At 50.9% G+C, this 18030-nt stretch overlaps 1 protein-coding gene across 1 annotated transcript in view; it reads left to right on the top strand.

The window, feature by feature from the left end:
* ST8SIA2 (ST8 alpha-N-acetyl-neuraminide alpha-2,8-sialyltransferase 2) overlaps positions 1 to 17588 on the top strand; it is an 18274-nt gene extending 686 nt beyond the window's left edge. The window contains exons 2-6 of the mRNA XM_035890598.1: positions 2124 to 2186; positions 4168 to 4296; positions 4830 to 4973; positions 7334 to 7627; positions 17303 to 17588. Of these exons, the coding sequence (XP_035746491.1) occupies positions 2124 to 2186; positions 4168 to 4296; positions 4830 to 4973; positions 7334 to 7627; positions 17303 to 17588 (916 nt within the window). The remainder of the gene's footprint in view (positions 1 to 2123; positions 2187 to 4167; positions 4297 to 4829; positions 4974 to 7333; positions 7628 to 17302) is intronic.
* The last annotated feature ends 442 nt before the right edge of the window (positions 17589 to 18030 follow it).

The following is an 18030-nucleotide window of genomic DNA, read 5'->3' as shown; positions in this document are numbered from 1 at the left end:
CTGCCACAAGCCTGGCAGGGCTGCTCAGCGGGGGATCCGGGCAGCCGATCTCCTTCCCCACCACCTCTGCACACAGTGAGCTGGGAGATGTGCTCTCAACTTGTCTGCCTCGCGTCCAGCATCTCCAGCCCTGATGCCTGCCTTAATTTCAGGAGGGGACATACACAGACCTGTCGCTGGGGGCATGTAAAGCCAGATTGGATAAATGCATTTGAATAATACATTGTGATGCTTCCAGTCAGCCCTGCTGTAGATGCAAAACGTAGATGAGGTGGGAGCTAACAGGTCTCCTCCACTTCCTAATTTGTAGAATTTTTTTTTTTCCCTTTCGCAGAGATTGTGAACCAGGACTTATACAGGGAGCAGCATTTCTTTTTCTAAGCCCTTAATCCAGTCCCTATCTGTATCACAGCAAGTGTGAAGGAGTGTGAATCCCATTTGGACGGCTCCTTCAGAGGAGATGTCTCTGAAAGGATGCATGGCTTGCACGCTAATCCAATCTGCTCCCACACCCCGCGGTGAACCCCATTAAAGCGGAGGCTTGTTAAATGCCAGTAGGCTCTGGGAATAAGCTAGACCTGCTGTTCCCTTGATGCACCAAAAAATGAAACAGCTCGCTGACTCTCGGGTTTGTCAAAGGGAAGAGGAGAGTGTCAGAGCAAGAATCTCTCTGACTTGGCCATCGATGGTCTCCAGCAGGAGGGAGGAAAGGAATAACCATCGTGGCTTTTCCAAGGGTTTGATGTTCTGTGGTGCTGAGGGCTGTGCTCAGCCTAACGAAGGGGCCACGCAAGTCTAAAAATCTTTTTTGATGACACCAAATGTTCACCTACTCTTATTTCTTTTCTCATTTATGTCTAATGCATTTGGGATTTTTTCAGGAGTAGTAGAAGCATGTGCTCCTGAGATATATTTTCATTAAGGTGTATATTTCCAGGTAACAATATTTCTGCTGGAAGAGGATTTGGTTCTCTTTACGAGCGTGCTCATTTGGATATCCGTGCAATGGAGACAATAAAACAGCAATGAGCACGTGGTGGTTAGAATGTGTCTGGGTAGGAGCCCAGCTCCCGCTGAGCATCACAGAGTGGGCGACTGGTTCTTTGTGAGCCCTTTGAAAACAGCAAGCGAAAGCAAGAAGGAGCTCTGCAACCAAATAGATGCAGACCAATACTTGTATGTATTTATTTTTAACTGAGGGTTGACAGTTCATATGAGTGGCATTGGTTTCCGAAGGGGCTTGGTCCTACCTATTCTTCATTGTGGCATCAGTCTAGCACCCGGTGCTGGAACCTTTGGTTCCCACAGGTCCTGCTCAGGCAGGTCTGGCACCCATCCTTAGGCAGTGGTGCCAGGCCATGGGAGTGACAAGGCTGTCACCTGAGGTCTCAGCTCCAGCCTGCAAGGGACTGAGCTGAGTTGGCTACATAGCTTCAGGCAGGTTATACCAAAGGTGGGGACAAGGGCTTTCAGGGCACTCATGGGATCAGAGAGGGCTGGAACAGGGTCCCAGATCTGGCCTGGGTCACTGGGAGCCGGGAGAAGGTGCACTGCGAGGACGAGGTCTCCACAAGTCACCCAGGAGGCTGGTGGCCCCATCTGGATAAAACAGAGATGTTGGGTGGTCTCTGCTGAGAGCCGAAGATGAAGGCAGTGGTGGGAATCCTGTCCAGATCATTCAGCTCAGTCCCGACCTGAGAAGGGCAGGGGAATTCCCTTGGCAACCTGAAGATGGAGGAGACCTTCTCTATGCACTGCTAACACCTGACTCGTAAAAAAAAAAAATAGAGATGTATTTAATGCAACCTGTAGGCTGCATGCTGCTTTGATGACGGAGACCAGATGTCTTTGATGGCTGGTTAGATCGCGCAGGTATTATTAATTGGGTTGGTTAGGAGCTTTTTTGACGGAATGATTTTACGGTCGCAGTAGGGCAGCAATGATGATGGATGTGAAAAGCCCTTCACAGGCATCAGGACATCTCCCTTCTGAATGGGGTGGGATGCGAACGGCGCAGCAGCATCTCCGTTCAGAGCCCTTCAGAGTGGGATCTCTTGACTGTTGAACAATGCTTGGCAAAGAGGAGCCGGGTTTATAAATAATGCATTTCCTTTGTCTTGCAGGAGTTCTGGAGGCAGAGGTACAATCAGATCAGCTGTGAACAGCTTACATAGCAAATCTAATAGGTTTGTAAATTAGATTTTGTGTTCATTTGTTTTTGCTGTAAGGCAGCTATTAATCTGCTTCTCCTCTTCGCTGGATAGTGCTGTTCTTATTTAGCAAATGTATCTGTTTCTTTTCACTTCTGCTTTGCATTTTCTTAATCGTTTCTCCCCCTCCTTCCCCCAGCTCAGTGCAATAATCATTTGCAAATAACCAAGGATCTGCAAGTTGCGGTGATTGAGAGAATGAGAAGGAGAGAGTTACTTATTGTGAAAATAAGTCAGTGATAGAGTTGCCATTTCCGTAGTTTTACTACGTGCTATTAGAAGAGCGATCGCTGTCTTTGACATCAGAACTTCATTCGGTTTTATCGTAATGCACTTCAGTAATGTTGCTCCATTGCAGAGGCATTTCGTGGCATCCCAGTTTCATTCAGTGTCTCTCTGTGTTATTGTTACAATAACTTCATGTCAGCCCAGCATTACCAAGTGACACGGTTGCAAAGCTTGATGACACCATGCAGGAAAAGAAGGGTGATGTCATTCTGCGATGATGTCACCGCAAATGATCAAAACACAGCAAACGGACAAAACCCCCAAAAATGGTAGTTATTCCCAAGGTTTCTTTACCCTATTCCCTTTATGATATTTGACGCCTTGTAAGTAAGCTTTGCAAGACACGAGGTGATACGGCAAAATGCAAGACGCAAACAAATCCAACAGCCGCGACTGGCAGCCTCTGGAGAGGTTCTGTACAAACACACGCAAGGACACTGGCAGCCAGCATTTATAAATGCATTTCCTTGCCTTTCTGAACCATTACATAGCATGAGCCACAGCGTGTCCTCGGGAGCTCCTTCCCTGGGCTGCAGATGTGCTCCCAGCAGCTGGATGTTGCCCATGAGCTTGGGCCATCAGCTCTGCCCCACCTCTCACCCTTCTCCCTCCTTGGGGTTTACGTGCATTTTATAAATGTATTTACTTACAAACCATTTCCCAGCTGGAAAAAGCCCTTTGCGCTGGAGAGGGAGATTCCCTTTAGCTGATAGCGACTGCTTTGGCTGTGTGTTTTTCAGAGCGCTCTGAAGTGTGAAGGTTTTTTCGGGGCTGCAGGCACACGCGCAGCTTCTTGATGAGATGCTTGGGTATTCTCTTTGGAGGGCGGCTGGCTGGAATCAAATATTCAGAGGCTCCCTTAATTCATGCCATTTCATGTAAATGGCGCTGGAGTGCTGGGGCTGATTCGCTTCTCGGAGCGGGGATTAAAAGCTGGGGTCTCCCAGTGATCATCTCCAAACAGCAGCATCTGGCTATTGCCCGTCCCCTTGCTCATTCCTGGGTCTGGAGCAGGCGATATGGATGCTGCAGTCCTCGTGCTCGTTTCTCACGAGGGGAAATGTTATCAGCGAGCCAGCCTCTCCCTCTTCAGTGCGGGACGCTCGTAGCCCGATCTCACGAGAGGCGCCCAGCAGCTCAGCTTAATTAATTTCTCCTTTGGGTGAAGTGAAGGTTGCACTTCTCTGATGAGGATTTTAACCCGCTGAGCAGGCTCCACTTCGGGGTGCTCACGCGTGACCGTGAGGTGGCAGGTCGGCAACCTTGGCTGCCCATGTAGGAAATGTCTTGGTGAATTTTGGGGGCTCCCCGGGGCTCTGTGGTGTCTTGTCTGTGAGTGTGCATCTGCCAGCCTGTCTCTGCGGAGCCTGCTCGTGTTTTTGTGTGCATGCCTTTCAACAGCTAGGTGTGTAAGATTGTGCTTTCTGTAGAGTCGTGCCCGGCTGTAAGTCTGTGTTCGTGTAAGCGAGCAGGTATTTAAGGATTTGTGTCTGTCTTGAGTGTAGCAGAATACAAACAGGCTTTCAGTTCTTGTTTAGCTAATAACTACAATTTTGCTTTTCTGATGAAGTTTGAATTCCAGCAGCCAGAGCCAAAGACAGTGATTAGAAGTGCCATTGGGATGCTAACGGATCCCGTCTCTCCCTCTCCCTGTCTTTCTTTTCTCTAGAGTTGAAGTAGTAATAAATGATTCTTCATCTCCAGCTGTTGTTGACAGAAGTAATGAAAGCATTAAGCACAACATTAAACCAGCCTCATCCAAATGGAGACACAACCAGACACTCTCTTTGAAGATCAGGTACTGGTAATTACCTATAGGACAAGAGACAGATTTGGTCCTCTCCAGTGCAAGCTGGCAAATTGCCTCTGTATATCATCTAAAGAAGTCGAGGAAGAAATAAAAGGCTTATCTCCTGCTGAGCTAGGCTTCATATCTGTAAGCGGTCGCTTGGAAATGAATTCCCGGCTGAACCAGCTGGCCTGGCAACGACAACGCAAGGGGCGCTCAAGCCCCCATTTTCCAGGCCCAGTGGAATTAGTGGGCGCTGGTGGTGGGTCATGGCGGGGGAAGGAGACCCTCTCCCTGGGCTAAATGCAGGGACCCCCCACTGATGGTGGGCTGGCCATGCTAGCCTGTCCTGGGAAGGGATGGGTGGGGAAGGAACAGGCGTTAAGATGGAGATACCTGTTTGAAAGCTGTTCCTGGAGAGCATCAGTCAGCTGGGACTGGCCACGGGGCGAGGGCAGGCAGGAGGCAAGAGTTCGTCATGCGTATGACCCAACTTATCTCTGTACCTCACCTGATGGGGCTGTTTTCTTCCCCGTCCTCAGGAAGCAGATCCTGAAGTTCCTAGATGCGGAGAAGGACATTTCAGTGCTGAAGGGGACGCTGAAGCCGGGGGACGTCATCCACTACGTCTTTGATAGGGATAGCACCATGAACGTCTCGCAGAACCTGTACTGGGGGGGGTGGAGGTATGGGGGGGGTTCGGAGGGGTGGAAAGGGGCAGGGGTCCCAATCCATGTGGTGCAGCGTAGCCTTCCAGCCCCGTGGGCGTGCGTAGAGTTCACTGATGCAAATGTCCTGCTGCGAACCCTTCTACCAACCACTACGTGCTCCCCCACTCTCCTTGCAAACGCGCCCCCCATGTGTTCTCACGGTGCACCCTTAACCCCCCAGGGCACCATTAACTCCCAGAGCCAAGCACTCACTCCTCTTTTCCCACATACTTACCTTCTTGCAAATAAACCCTGTTTTGGACCCTCCCATGGACACAAGCTCGATCCTTCCCCAAGTGACTTCTGCCCTCAAGCACCGGCTGGGCCATGCCGGTGCCCTGACACCAGACTTGTGCACACACAGGTCTGACGCTCCCTCGGACCACTCCATCCCCAGCACCGATGTCCCCATGGATGCACTGCCCCATGGCCCTGCAGCAGCAGATCCCAACTCCTTGCTGGGGCACACACCAAATCTGCTATGGAAGGTGCTTGAAGTGGAGAGGAGGAGCACGCCTGCCCTCCCATCCCCGACACCCGAGTATATCTGTTAGCTGAGGGGCTGTAGGAGTCTGCTGATGATTTATATATGTGCAGACATTTGCTTTCTGGCTAGTCTATTAGGAAGACAGCCCAATCCATCAGCGGCTCACAGAGGCGGTCCCCGGCGTGACGTGGGAGCGGGGATAATGTCACCTCTGCCCCCCGCTCAAGCCCGGCTGCTCCAGCCTGCCTGGCTGCTAGCAGCTCCATCCCATCCATGGGGGACGGGGCGTTATTGGCCTCCTTAAGTGTAACCAGAGCAAACAAAGGGAAAAAATTGCTTATTGCAGTTTGGGCAAAGTTTAGGGAGGGGCTTTCATGTCAGACAGGAAAGTTGCAGGAGAAAAGCTTTTCTGGGTGTAAAGCTTGGGATTTTTGAGCAACTTCTCCCCAGCCATGTACGCTAGTGCAGGTCTGGCATGGACCCTTCCCACCGTAGGCTGGCTGAGCCACTGCTTGAACCTGCATCTTCCTCAGGCATGTTCGTTCCATCCCGGCAGCCTTTTCAGCGGGGTTGGCAGTGACCAGGGATGGGCTCTGTGTCCAGGACGCAGCTTCGCTCTTCAGATCCAATGTTTAATTTCAGTGATTTTACTCCTGCGATGAGTGGATCAAAAGGGCCCCATGTGCCAGTAGCTGGATTTTTCTTTACACCATTCCCTTAGTTTCCCCATCTGTAAAGTAGGGAAAACAGTGGTAATGGCTGATTATTGAGGCAGATGGTTAGGATGCAATTCCTGCTCGTTAAATACTGTAACTTCACTGTCAAGCACCACAGGAGACCACACAGTGTGCGAACACACGGGTACCCTCTGGTTTTCACCACGCTGGAGGAGCATCTCTCTGCATCCCCCCAGTGCCATTTGGGATGGCAGGGTTAGGTTAACGGTTGGACTCGATGACCTTAAAGGTCTTTTCCAACCTGGACGATTCTATGATTCTATGATTTGCCCGGCGCCACGTGCATAGCATGGCCACGGCTTAACGGCCGCGGACCCCCTGTGAGGAGCTGTAGGAAACCACCGTATAACGAGGGTGATTTGTTGGCAGTTTATCCTGCAGCCCCTCATCCCTGGCATGACACAGGAGCTCGTGGCACAGGAGCTCCCGGGGAAACCGTGCGTGCCCGTCTCCACGTGCACAGCCTGAGAGGAGGCACCAGTTAACACTAGAGAAAGAGATGTTTTCTGAAGGTCACAACCTCCAGACAGCCAAACCCTGTGGAGACCATGTCCTGGCATCCACCTCCCACTGGTGTCGTTATCGCTGCCGGTGCCACCAGGTCTGCTGTTAGCAGAGACTCGCCAGGAGGAGAAAAGGGACTTGGGATAATGTTACCCCAGCAGGACTAGAGTTAAGAGGCGAGCGCTTTCCTTGCGTGGGAAAGGCTGTTCCATTTCAAATCTGCCGTGGCAGCAAAGACGGGAGGCTTGTTGCTACATGTTATTTTTGAACCGCACCAGGAGAGATACCGATCCGTACAAACCCGCCCACCAGACACCAAAGTTATGTCTGTTATTAGCACTGCCCTAGAGGAATATGTGCACACATGCCAGCATGTTGAGGAACGATGACCTGGTATTAAGATGGCTCATCGTTACCAGGTCAGAGCCTCCCCAATTTATTGCAGAGGCTCATTTTCCCTCCTCCTCCTCCTCCTCCTCCTCCCAAAAGTGAGGGTGAATGGGCACATCTGTCGCTGGCCCCGGCTTTTGACATCAAACCCCCCTCGTGTTTGTCACTGCCCGCTCTCATGTCCATCGTAAAGGGCTGTTCCATGTTTCCCTTCACAGGTGCAATCTGGCCCCTGTCCAAGAGTACTCCCAGGACGTGGGCATGAAGACAGACCTGGTGACTATGAACCCCTCGGTCATCCAACGGGCCTTCGAGGACCTGGTAAACGAGACTTGGAGGGAGAAGCTGCTGCAACGCCTCCACAGCCTCAACGGCAGCATCCTCTGGATCCCGGCGTTCATGGCCAAGGGGGGCAAGGAGCGCGTGGAGTGGGTGAACGAGCTCATCCTGAAGCATCGCATCAACGTCAGGACTGCCTACCCCTCGCTGCGCCTGCTGCACGCTGTCCGAGGGTGAGAGCGTTTCTGGTGTGCTTGGAGCCGGGATTTCGTGAGCTTCCCGAGCTGGAGAGCGATTGATGGGTTTGTGCTGGAGGCAAACGGTGCGAGCTGTTTCTTTCTGCAGACTCTGAGGAGGACTCCATGGGCGGTGGCTGGTCCCTAGATGAGAACTGGAGACCACCTCGCAAGCAGGGGCTCCCTGCTCTGCTCTTGGAGCGTGAGGTCTTTTAGCCATGCAGTATAGTGACCCTAAGCCTTCCAGCACTTTGCTGGCTGTAAGCCTGCGTGTCTCTGTGATAACTCCCCAACCTACAGTTAGGGCTGTCCTTGGAGAAATGTGTGTTTGTGTGTTATGGTTTCCTGAGCTAGGGACAAGGTTTGTCACCTCCTGCTTGTGTGACACATGCAAGTCTCGCACAGCTCCTCAGGTGAGAGAGCTTGTGGCAGCCTGGATGGGCTCAGTGGTGGCAGAGAACCAAGGCTGTTCACGAGTAGCCTGGATGCTCATCTTAAATAACCAGCCCAGGGAAGGGACTTGACGTGGTCTGGTCCTGCTGCTCAGATAAATAAGCAGGGTGGTGGTGGATGGATTTATGTGGAGGGAAGGAAGGTGTCTTTTTGCTCCCTTATTGCAACTTCAGGCATGTGGGAGACACAGGTGTGGTGGGGATAGGGAGGTTATAAAAGAAAGAGAGCTCCCGGGGTGAGACTTCCATGTAAGTAAATTGGGATTGGGGTAGGCTCTTGCTTTCCTGCTTTATGTCTCTGGGGAGAATCATGGTTCATTAGGCATTTAGAGAGTCTGGGCAGGTGGTGGCTGATGCTGGCTTAGTGGCAGTGGTTGTCCTCTCCAATCCTAACTAGATGCTGTTGATCTCCCGGGATGGGAATTCACCCGTGTAACTGGTGCTCCCACCTCTAAGCCTCAGCAGTAATGTTTCTTGATCGCTTTGGGCACTTCTCCCCCAACACACCTCTGAGCCTGAGCTCTTCTGGTCAGTTGGTCCGTGCTGGGTGTCACTCTGTCCCAGCTCAGGTTGCGTGTCGGTGCAGGGGGTGGGCACGGGACAGATTTTTGGGGTCTTTTCCCACAGGAGCAAGCCTAAGGGGGTGCTCCGGGGAAAGGGGTGTGAAGGGCAGCTCTGCAGGCAATTGGGTGCCACGATGCATTGCAGGCAGCAATAATGGGCAAGAAGAACCAGGTCTGCCCCAAGTGCCTGTGTTTGGGGCTTCCCTGGGTCAGAGAGGCATCTTCCAGAAGCTGGCTTTGAGGTAAAGAAAGGGAAGGAGATGATACCACAACTCACAGAAAGGGGGAAGGGGGACATGGCACGGGGGGTAGCAAGGGGGGGAGGAAAAAAAAAAATCCCACAACCCAAATTCTGAGCTATTTCTAGCTGTAATTGACTTACTTTCATCTGTCAAAATAGAATTAAGCTCCTGTAATAAGCCCTTTAAATCAACAGGCTGCTAATCCTGTGCTGGCAACTGTTCCCGGTGCCAGAAACTTCCCGTAGGAAGCTTTGTGGAGGGATTGGCAAGGGCTGGGCATAGCTTTCCCACGGGAGAGGAGGAGGATGCCTCGATAAACTCTGCTGCTGAGCTTATCTTCCAACTCACGGCACCTTCCTGGCTCTCCTGTGCCGCAGCCCTGCAGTCCAGCCAGGCTGGCTGGCACTCTGGTTGTCCCCATGCATCTCCCTGATCTGGCTAGCAGTGTCCCTGCTCACTGCAGGGGGTTGGACTAGATGACCTCTAGGGGTCCCTTCCAACCCAAAACATTCTATGATTCTATGATCTCCCACAGAGCAGTGTTGGAGCCACCACCGGTGGCTGGCAGGTCCTGCCTGGCTGGAGGGGATGCAGGGATTTTGGGACAAGTCCAAGGGTTCAGTGCTGCCTCTCAGTGCATGGAGTGATGCACCCCTCTCCCCTGTGGCTCGGAGCAGTGTCTTCCTTTTGCACATGTTAGTGTCCCGTGGGTTTTAATGGGGTCTCGTGCAAGGAACATGGGTTCAGGCTTATGAAAACCTACCGGGACTCAAGGATGTGACCAGTCAGACCAGCAAGCGAGTGAAGTGGCCACTGTTGGTGGGTGACTGGGATGGATATGGTACCAGCACGTGGTCAGACACTAATTGATGCTGATGACAGGCTCTAAGTACCTGGTCTGAGCTACAGCCCAGACCTCGGTCCTGTCCTTTGGGCTGGTCACCGTGCTGTGGGGCAATAGGGAAAGGTGGGTCATGGCCACACTAGTTCAATTATAACCGCAGAAGCCAGTGCTGTTCCCCATCAGGGGCTGCCCTCTAAGCCAAGGGAGCTGCTGCCTGACCTGCCCTCTTGCTCTCACATTTACCAGCAGGAAAACAAGGATGCCTACTAATTAACGGTTAATACAATTAAAACTGCAGCCCCCTCAGAAAGCCAGAACTGATGGGAGTACTTCAGCAGCTACCCAGTGTGTTGTGGCCTGGCCAAGGAGCCGTGCAGAGGGACCACCTGGGGCTGGGGGCAAAGGGCTGTGCCATTCTGGGGGAAGGCTAGAGGCAATGTTAGCCTTTCCCTTGGTGCAGCCCCCTCAGTTTTGGACTTGGATGGATTTAAGAGTGATTCAGGCAGTGTTGAATGAACTGGCCACAGGGGGGGCAGGGGGGGCTGTGCTGATGCTCTCAGTGCTCTACAGGAGGTCTCTCAGGTGTCTATAGGGTTGTCTCGACCATCTACTCAGGGTAATGGATACGATGTAGTTTGGGATGAAGAAGGAAATCTTTCCTCCGGTTCGTAGCATTACACTTCTCTTTGACAGATCTGAGATTTGTGAAATGAATACATTTTGTGGCACGTAGCAGAGCACCGATAATCCACAAAGCCCCACGGAACCTCCCTCTGTGCTGCAGTGGGCTGCGGCTGCAGAGGTGTCCTGTCTGCTCCTTTGCTGGATGAAGCTACCCTTTATCATCTATCCTAAGTTGATTTGAAAATCACAGAGAAATGGGGGAAGTCTTTCAGCCAAGACACTCTTGTATATATTTGATTTTTTTCAAGGAATAGCACTTTCTACAAATGCTAACATCTCAGCCAACTTGAATTTGGCTACAAAAGCTTTGTCTTCTCTCTTCTTCCTTCACTACCAGTGAAATACATTTGCGAGTTCTTGACTCCTCCTTGAACCGCAGTATTTATTGTCCTGCTCTGCTTTCCCCCAGACCAGAATGCATTTCAGTGGCAATTGAGCATTTTTTCCTATAATTTTCAGTGCATTTGGGGCATTTGTAGAGTGTGTGTCGCTGAGATAAGTAAAAAGCGTTTGGTTTTGTTGTCCTTAACAGCATCATTTGAGACGTCACCTTCCTAGCTGTGAGGGTGCCTTAAATGTTTGCTGATAGCTTTTTGAGTTGGTGATTCTGAATAATCTGTGCACTAGGACGGAGGCTCTTCTTATGCGGTTAAACCCACTATCTTCGTGCCAGGAGGGGAGAGAGCCATCAGCATTTTGACGGAGGAACTCAGAAGAAAGCCAAGGCACTACCTAAGGCTGAGGAGGAAAGCTGTGCCGTGGCAGGGAGCCAGCTCGCGGGGACGGACAGGGACGATGCCATGCGTTTCGGGGGTGCGTGACTCACTTCGGAGCGATTCTGTAAAATGTCTCCTGAGCAATTCATCTGGCAAGTGTAGTGCTCATCTCCTGGCTGGGAAGCAAGCAAGCCCCTTATAAGTCATCTGTTAGTGTCTCCAAAAAGCCTTGTAATCCCTATTGCCAAGCAGCTTTTGTCAGAGAAATAACATGAAATGCAGGAAGCAAGGGAAAATAATTGTGTCTGGAGGTTTGACTATCACTCCTTGCGGAGAATTCATGGACACGTTTCAGTTTGCCTTGTATAATCAAGTCTAGGACTTCTCGCTGTGTCCATCACGAGGGTCTCTTGGCAGTAACCAAGTCTAATCCCGTAAGATTTTGTTAAGAGCTTCTAGAAAGAAGAAAAAAAAAAAATTAAAAATCAATAAATCTTGCAGGTCCTTGGCTAGGTCTCCCGTTAGGTTTAACATCGAAATAGCCATGACAGTTCGCGTGTGCTCTTCCCAACAGTGATCACCTTGCTCAGGGGCTGTAGCTTGTGTAGTGCAGCTCTGCCACGTATCCTCAGAACCTGGTGGGGCATAAGGTGGATTCATCTTTGCCTCAGATGTCTTTCTGGGTCCTCACACCCAAACAACATCTAAGCCTTTGCTGATTTTTCAGGGCAATGCTGCTCAGACGCTGCTTTTCCCATCCGTGAGCCATGATGGCAACCCTCCCTGGGTCCCTCCTCACCTGGCATCCTGATGACGCCGCATCCCTTCCAACAGCCTTGCCTTGCTTGCAGCCACGCAGGACACACGTGCAGGTTGTTCTCCCAACCTGGTGCTTTGATTGCACCACCCCGCTCCTTTGCCTCCCTCCACGGGCTCCTCTTTTCTCTAACACCTAAGCTGCTGCTTTTCTTTTTCGCAGCTCCCCCAGCTCATCTTTTCTCACCCTCTGTCTCGAGATCGGTTCTGCTGTTGATTAGCCAGTGTCGCCCATGTGAGGTTTCTAAACCAGCTACTTCACGCTTCCTCCCTTGTGGTCCCTTACACTTACACGGGCTCCTCCGAAATATCTCCCTATGGGAACTTGTGCCTTAAAGCCCTTCCTCTCTGGTCCCACAGAAGGTCCTGCACGCAGGTGAAGGATGAAGATGACCAAAGGGTGCAGAGGGTGGAAATAGCCATTCACAAGTGTGTGACTGAGGTGGGATGTGGGGGACTACGAACGCCCCATAAAGCCACGTGTGGGTTGGATCAGTGGGTATCCCACAAATAAAGCCTCTTGTGAGCAATTATTCTCAGCCCTTCTGCACTTGAGGCACATTGTGCCTGAGCGGTGGTGTGTCTGCACTGGGACCCCGAGACAGTTAATTTGTTCTGGTTAATTGGGAAGGAGATTCAGTCTTTTCTTTGTCGAAAGAAGGGGAGGGGCATCAGAAGGAAAGATGAAAGAAACAGGGTAATCCTCTTCCCAGTTACTTTCCTTTTCTTCCATCTGTTTGGAAATGCTTTAACTTGTGGGTGTTGAGTACCATGTGTGTTTGAAAGGGCATCGCAGGGCTCAAGACTCTGGAGGAGAAAAGTGTTATTTATCCGTGACTCGGTGCTTGTGCCAAGTCACCAAAACCAGACCCAAGCCAGATGGTACTGGTCCAGCCTGGATGTAGAGGCTTGATTTGGTGTTTGGGCCTGGGAATAAAGCCCAATTCTGACTCCAGATCCAGCTTTTGGAGTCAGCGTTAGCATGAACCTGGATGGGCACCTGCCCATTCCTACCCACTGTACATGGCTCTCAGCTATTTTGGTGGAGGTGACAGAGGAGACTGGATACATGGAGAGAAAAAGGGCTGGGAGAAGCTGGATGGGGATGGTTATTGCTCCCTGGGGGTCCAGCACTTCATCTCCATCCACCCAGCCACCAGGATACCAGCACTGGCGGGTCCCGTCCTTGCCTGCACCAACACGAGTGTGGAGCACTGTCGGGGCACTCGCTCTGATTATCTGTAGCTGGTTTTTCATGACTATTAATGGGAGCAGGATGTGTGTGGCAGACTGATAATATGCTTCTGACAGTCAAGGACTAGCACCTCCACAACAGCTTGTGTTTGTATCACACTTTTATGAATAAGATGTTTTAAAAGGGTCTGAAATTGCATTATTTCAGCTATTCTGATTTGTATCACTAAATAATGCAGCTGATACTGCTGAAACTTGATTTCTTCATTGACCTGAGTTTTTTATTCATTTCATCAGGGCGATGGATTTTCTGTTCATTTTATCCTGCAGGTTAACCCTTACAGGTACAAGTTACTCTAGGCCTTTCTCAGACACATCAGGAGGTGATGGGCAAGCACAGGGCAGGACCCTGCCCTCACTAGCGGTCCTCAAACCCAGCCTGCAGGCAGGAGTTTTGCACCCAGAGATTCAGCCCAAATCAAGGCCTGGCTCTGCTGCCTGAATTCACTGATACCGGGGGAAGATGCCGTGCTGTCAGCTGAAGGATTTTTGTCTCCTGAAGGATTCCCACTGGGCTTTAAGGTCCAAATTCCACGGTCGCTTCCCCTGTGGCTGCAAGTGCAGCCCCCTTGCAGGAGGTGTAGACCGATGGTCAGGCAGCCGGCAGCAGTGTTACGTGGTTCTGCTTTGGAGACTTAAGTTTCTTGGAAACCTTTTGGAAAATCGATGTAGCTGAGGAGCAATCAGAACCACCTACCAGCTAGGATGAGACTCTCTGAGCTGCTCTTCTTGAAGCCTCTGTCCTTGGCTGCCATCAAGTATTAGTTCAGATAGGTGCTAGGGCTCGTGTCTAGGCTGCCTCCTTACAAAAGATGGCCTTGAAGGTCTGATGGCATTTTCCATCTGCAACTATCATGATCCGAAACAAAAGCTGTCTCAGACAATTTTTGCCTGACAGCATCATGGTTCCTGTTCATAGCTGCATCCCACTCAGGCACCAGCCTCTCTCAGTGGCTGCTTCCACCCCTGAGGGTTTATTTACAGAAATGACAAGGCACCGGCTTTTGAAGGAGGTCCATGCTGTGAGAAAGGCTCTGAGAAAGGAGGTGTTGGGTTTCAGGACTGCTCTTTACTCTTCTCTTTTAATTGCTGTCTCTTTCCATAAAATGTTGCAGTTAATAGTTATGGTGATTGGTGTAGCCAATTTGAAAAATAATTACTGCCTGCTTCAAGATTATCTTTCCTCCTAATTAAAATCCCGGACCTCACATATTAAAGGTGCGCTGTTGACACAGCATCCCATGTGCACCCAAACAACCTCATTTGGATTTGCAGAATTAATTAGGTTTTATTTCCATCCCCAGCTGTTCTCTCCTGCACCAGGAATGTGGCCGCTGTCTCAGTTGGCTAGTGGTGGGAGAGATAAGAGGGAGATCTTCCTGCATAGCTCCCACACTCCTATCACAAGCCAGTCATTGACAAGCATTCCCCAGACCTCATCGGAGGTTTTCCCACCTTCACTGTCCAGGAAACAAATTGCAAGTGCTGTGGCATGGCCTATGTTATGGTTCGGGCATTATATATTATGTATGTGATCCGTGTGGGTGGACTGGGACAGCCTGGAGTCCACCACCCCCTCCCAAAGTTGCAGCCAGCAGCGAGAATTATGATGCTGTAGGAACGAGGTTTGTCATCCTTCTCATTTTCGCGATGCCGTGCCTGCAATAGAGGGAAATAACAAATAAAAGAACCAAGTTTTTCATTTTTTATTATAAGAAACTGAATTGTCATTTTTCCCTACCCCAATATCATTGAGTGAGCTGTGTGTGCGGAGGTGGATACGCGGATACGCTGGGTTGGTTTGGGGCTGCTTTTGGGTGCCGGTTGTGCGCACTTGTTGGCCTTGGTAAGGGTGTTTGTGCGTGCTGGGGTGCAGAGGACGGCGTTGCTTCTGTAGGGCGCTTCTGTGTTTGACCCAGGTCATTTTTGTCACCATTAATACACTTGAAACATTGGTGGTTACATGAATGTCCTGTACCCATGGGCAAGGGTCACTTCGTCATGCTGTCAAGGTCATTGTATGTTCACAGAGTTTTTACAGCCTCTCAACAAAACCCCAAAGTTAATATTTTGGGCAGGCGTAAGGTCACTGGTACCTTTCTGTGCTCCAGCTGGTAAATTGATAAAAAGAGAGTGTTAAGGCTAAAGCAGCTGCAGGACAGACCCAGACAGTTGTCTTCCCCCAAAGCCAGCTGGTTAAATGTGCCTTGACAGTTCTTCCCAGGTAGTTTCCCTGATGCACGAGGATACCCCTAATTCACGGTGTTAAGTGGTTGCGATAATCTCCCGTTTCTCTCCGCACGCCAGGGTTCTAATGTGCTTGCCTGTAAACTCATCAAGGAGGCTGTTTTATGGCTACCTGTGGGAGAAGATTGCCTTGGCACCGCAGCAAGCTTTGCTGTGTCCCCATAGCACAACCCATATGGCCCAGCAAGCCCAGAAAATGCCGATGCTGTGCCTCTGAGATAGTGGTTCTCACCAGTTTTCCCCCAGTTTCTTGCTCATTTTTTTGTGCTGGATGCCGAGGAGGTGAGTCAGGCAAGGAGGACCTCCCCAAAACATCATACTTGTCTTTGGCTAAAGCTGCAGGTGCTTGGACACCCCTGGGGTGTGGGACCCCAGTGAACCCCACCGTGCCTTTCCTGCACACACCGAGGTGGTCACTCTGCTTCCAGAATTTGATTCACCAGAGAAGTCAATTTTTCTCTTATCTGGCTGCGAACAAGCAAGTACGTTTTGTGCCTTGGCTGCTAAATTTTAATGGCTTTCGTGAAAAGCTAATTTGCAGGATTAAGGCTCAGCTCTCCCAAGGGTTCCCGCTGTCTGAGTACCAGCCCCTCAGGAGCCTGATGGAAAGTGCATATGAGGAGCAAGACACTTCCCATGGCTCCACGTGCAGCAGCGGGACCCAGCTCGGGGTCCCAAACCTCTGGGTGAGAGCACAGAAATGCCACGGGCTTTGCTCCGCTTCCTCGTGCTTTTTATCCAAAGCATTGCCGGTCACTCACCTGAAATCAGGCCCTTTGAAATATCGATTAAAACTAATCTGAGGTCTCGAACGGGCTGCAGCATGGTGGGATGCACTGCCTGCACCATCCCTGCCTTCTGTGGGGCAGCACCGGCATCAAACATGCTGGGGGAGCAGGGAGGGCACCCAGGGGGGACATCTTCTACCTTCCCCAGACCTTTTTCTTTCTGATTTTATTCCTCTGACAGAGTCTTTCTGCTGAGCAAACCAGATAAATTGCCTGTGCAATAAATACTGGAAACATCTTCCTACAGGATGTTGATGCTGCAATAACTTTTATCGGCAGCCCAAAATACAACTGCTGATACCGTTTCTGCTCGTGCATCACTACGGGGTGCCTCCTTCCCCTGTTCTTTTTGTCATCCCTCATAAAAACTAACGCGCTTCTCAGCAGCGAGCGCTGCTGACCTCCGTATCGCATATTATATATTGCAAGATGCCCCATTATGTATCTCATGGGCTGATGTTGCAGAGCATGGTGATGTATTTTGGTCCAGGATCACAGCAGCAATTGCTGGGTGTAACGGGAACACAGCAGTGTGTTTTAGCTCTTTCAGCCTGGTGACCCTTTATTCCAAGGCAAACATTTTTGCAGCCCTGTTGTGTTTACTGTCAGGGTAAAAATCTTCATTCATCAATGAAAATCATCAGCGTGTGTGTGTGTGTGAGAGTGCGTCTGCTTCGAGGGGTTGCTGGAGTCTACTTGACATGTGGATGGTTTGGTCTGTGGTATCGATCTCCTAGGTTGATTGGAAGATAATTGTAGACTGAAGTACTGAAGGCCACCATTGCAAGCAATTTGTTTTTCATAAAGGATTGCCGAGGCATGAGATGCTTCAATGCCATAGCAACAAGTGTGATGTAACCGCCAGACAGAGAGCAGGAGGATGCTTATCCATGAAGCAGTCCCTAGAGAGGCTTTTTCTTGGCATGGAGAACTCTTCTGCTAGTCAGAAACCTCTCACTTCGAATCACCGATATATCTCAGTCGGAGGCTGGGGAGAGAAAACGTGCAAGACACAAGCTTCCTGGGGAGGGGGAATAACACGCTTGCCTCTGCTCTCCCTTTGCAGGTACTGGCTAACGAACAAGGTGCACATCAAGCGACCCACCACCGGCCTCCTCATGTACACCTTAGCCACTCGATTCTGCAACCAGATCTATCTCTACGGCTTCTGGCCCTTTCCCCTGGACCAGAACCAGAACCCGGTCAAGTACCACTACTACGACAGCCTGAAGTATGGCTACACCTCGCAGGCCAGCCCGCACACCATGCCCTTGGAGTTCAGAGCCTTAAAGACGCTGCACCAGCAGGGAGCCTTGAAGCTGACTGTGGGGGAGTGCGATGGGGCCACGTAGGGTGGTCCCCGGCCGCGTTCCTGCACAGCCATGGGAGGAAGGGGAGGGGGCGGAAAGGACGAGTGGTGCCTGGTGGGGTTGGTTGTCTTTGTTAATGCGCAGAACAGCGACACAAATATATATACGTGGTACCTATATATATTGACCTGAGTATTATAACTGTTTGGTGTTCACCAAGGAAAAGGGGCAGGAGAGATGCAGGAGCATCTGGCAAGACTGGCCTGGGCAAGACCCCTTGCCGTGGGCTCGGAAGGGCGTTCGACCTATGTCCAAAAGGTGTGAAGATGGCCTTGGTTTTTGAGGGTATGTTAGGTGATGGGTAAACGTTAAGCCGTTTGTCGTGACTGGTCCGAGGTTGGTAGTTAGTTTGTTTGGCCAAGGACGCCGGCGCTCTGCAGCGAGGCACGTTCTTGGCCCCGTGCTCGTGGCGGGGAGGGGGGGG

Source organism: Egretta garzetta, unplaced genomic scaffold, assembly GCF_000687185.1.
Source record: "Egretta garzetta isolate BGI_Z169 unplaced genomic scaffold, ASM68718v1 scaffold322, whole genome shotgun sequence".
Lineage (NCBI taxonomy): Eukaryota > Metazoa > Chordata > Aves > Pelecaniformes > Ardeidae > Egretta > Egretta garzetta.
This window is presented reverse-complemented; position numbering and strand designations above follow the sequence as displayed.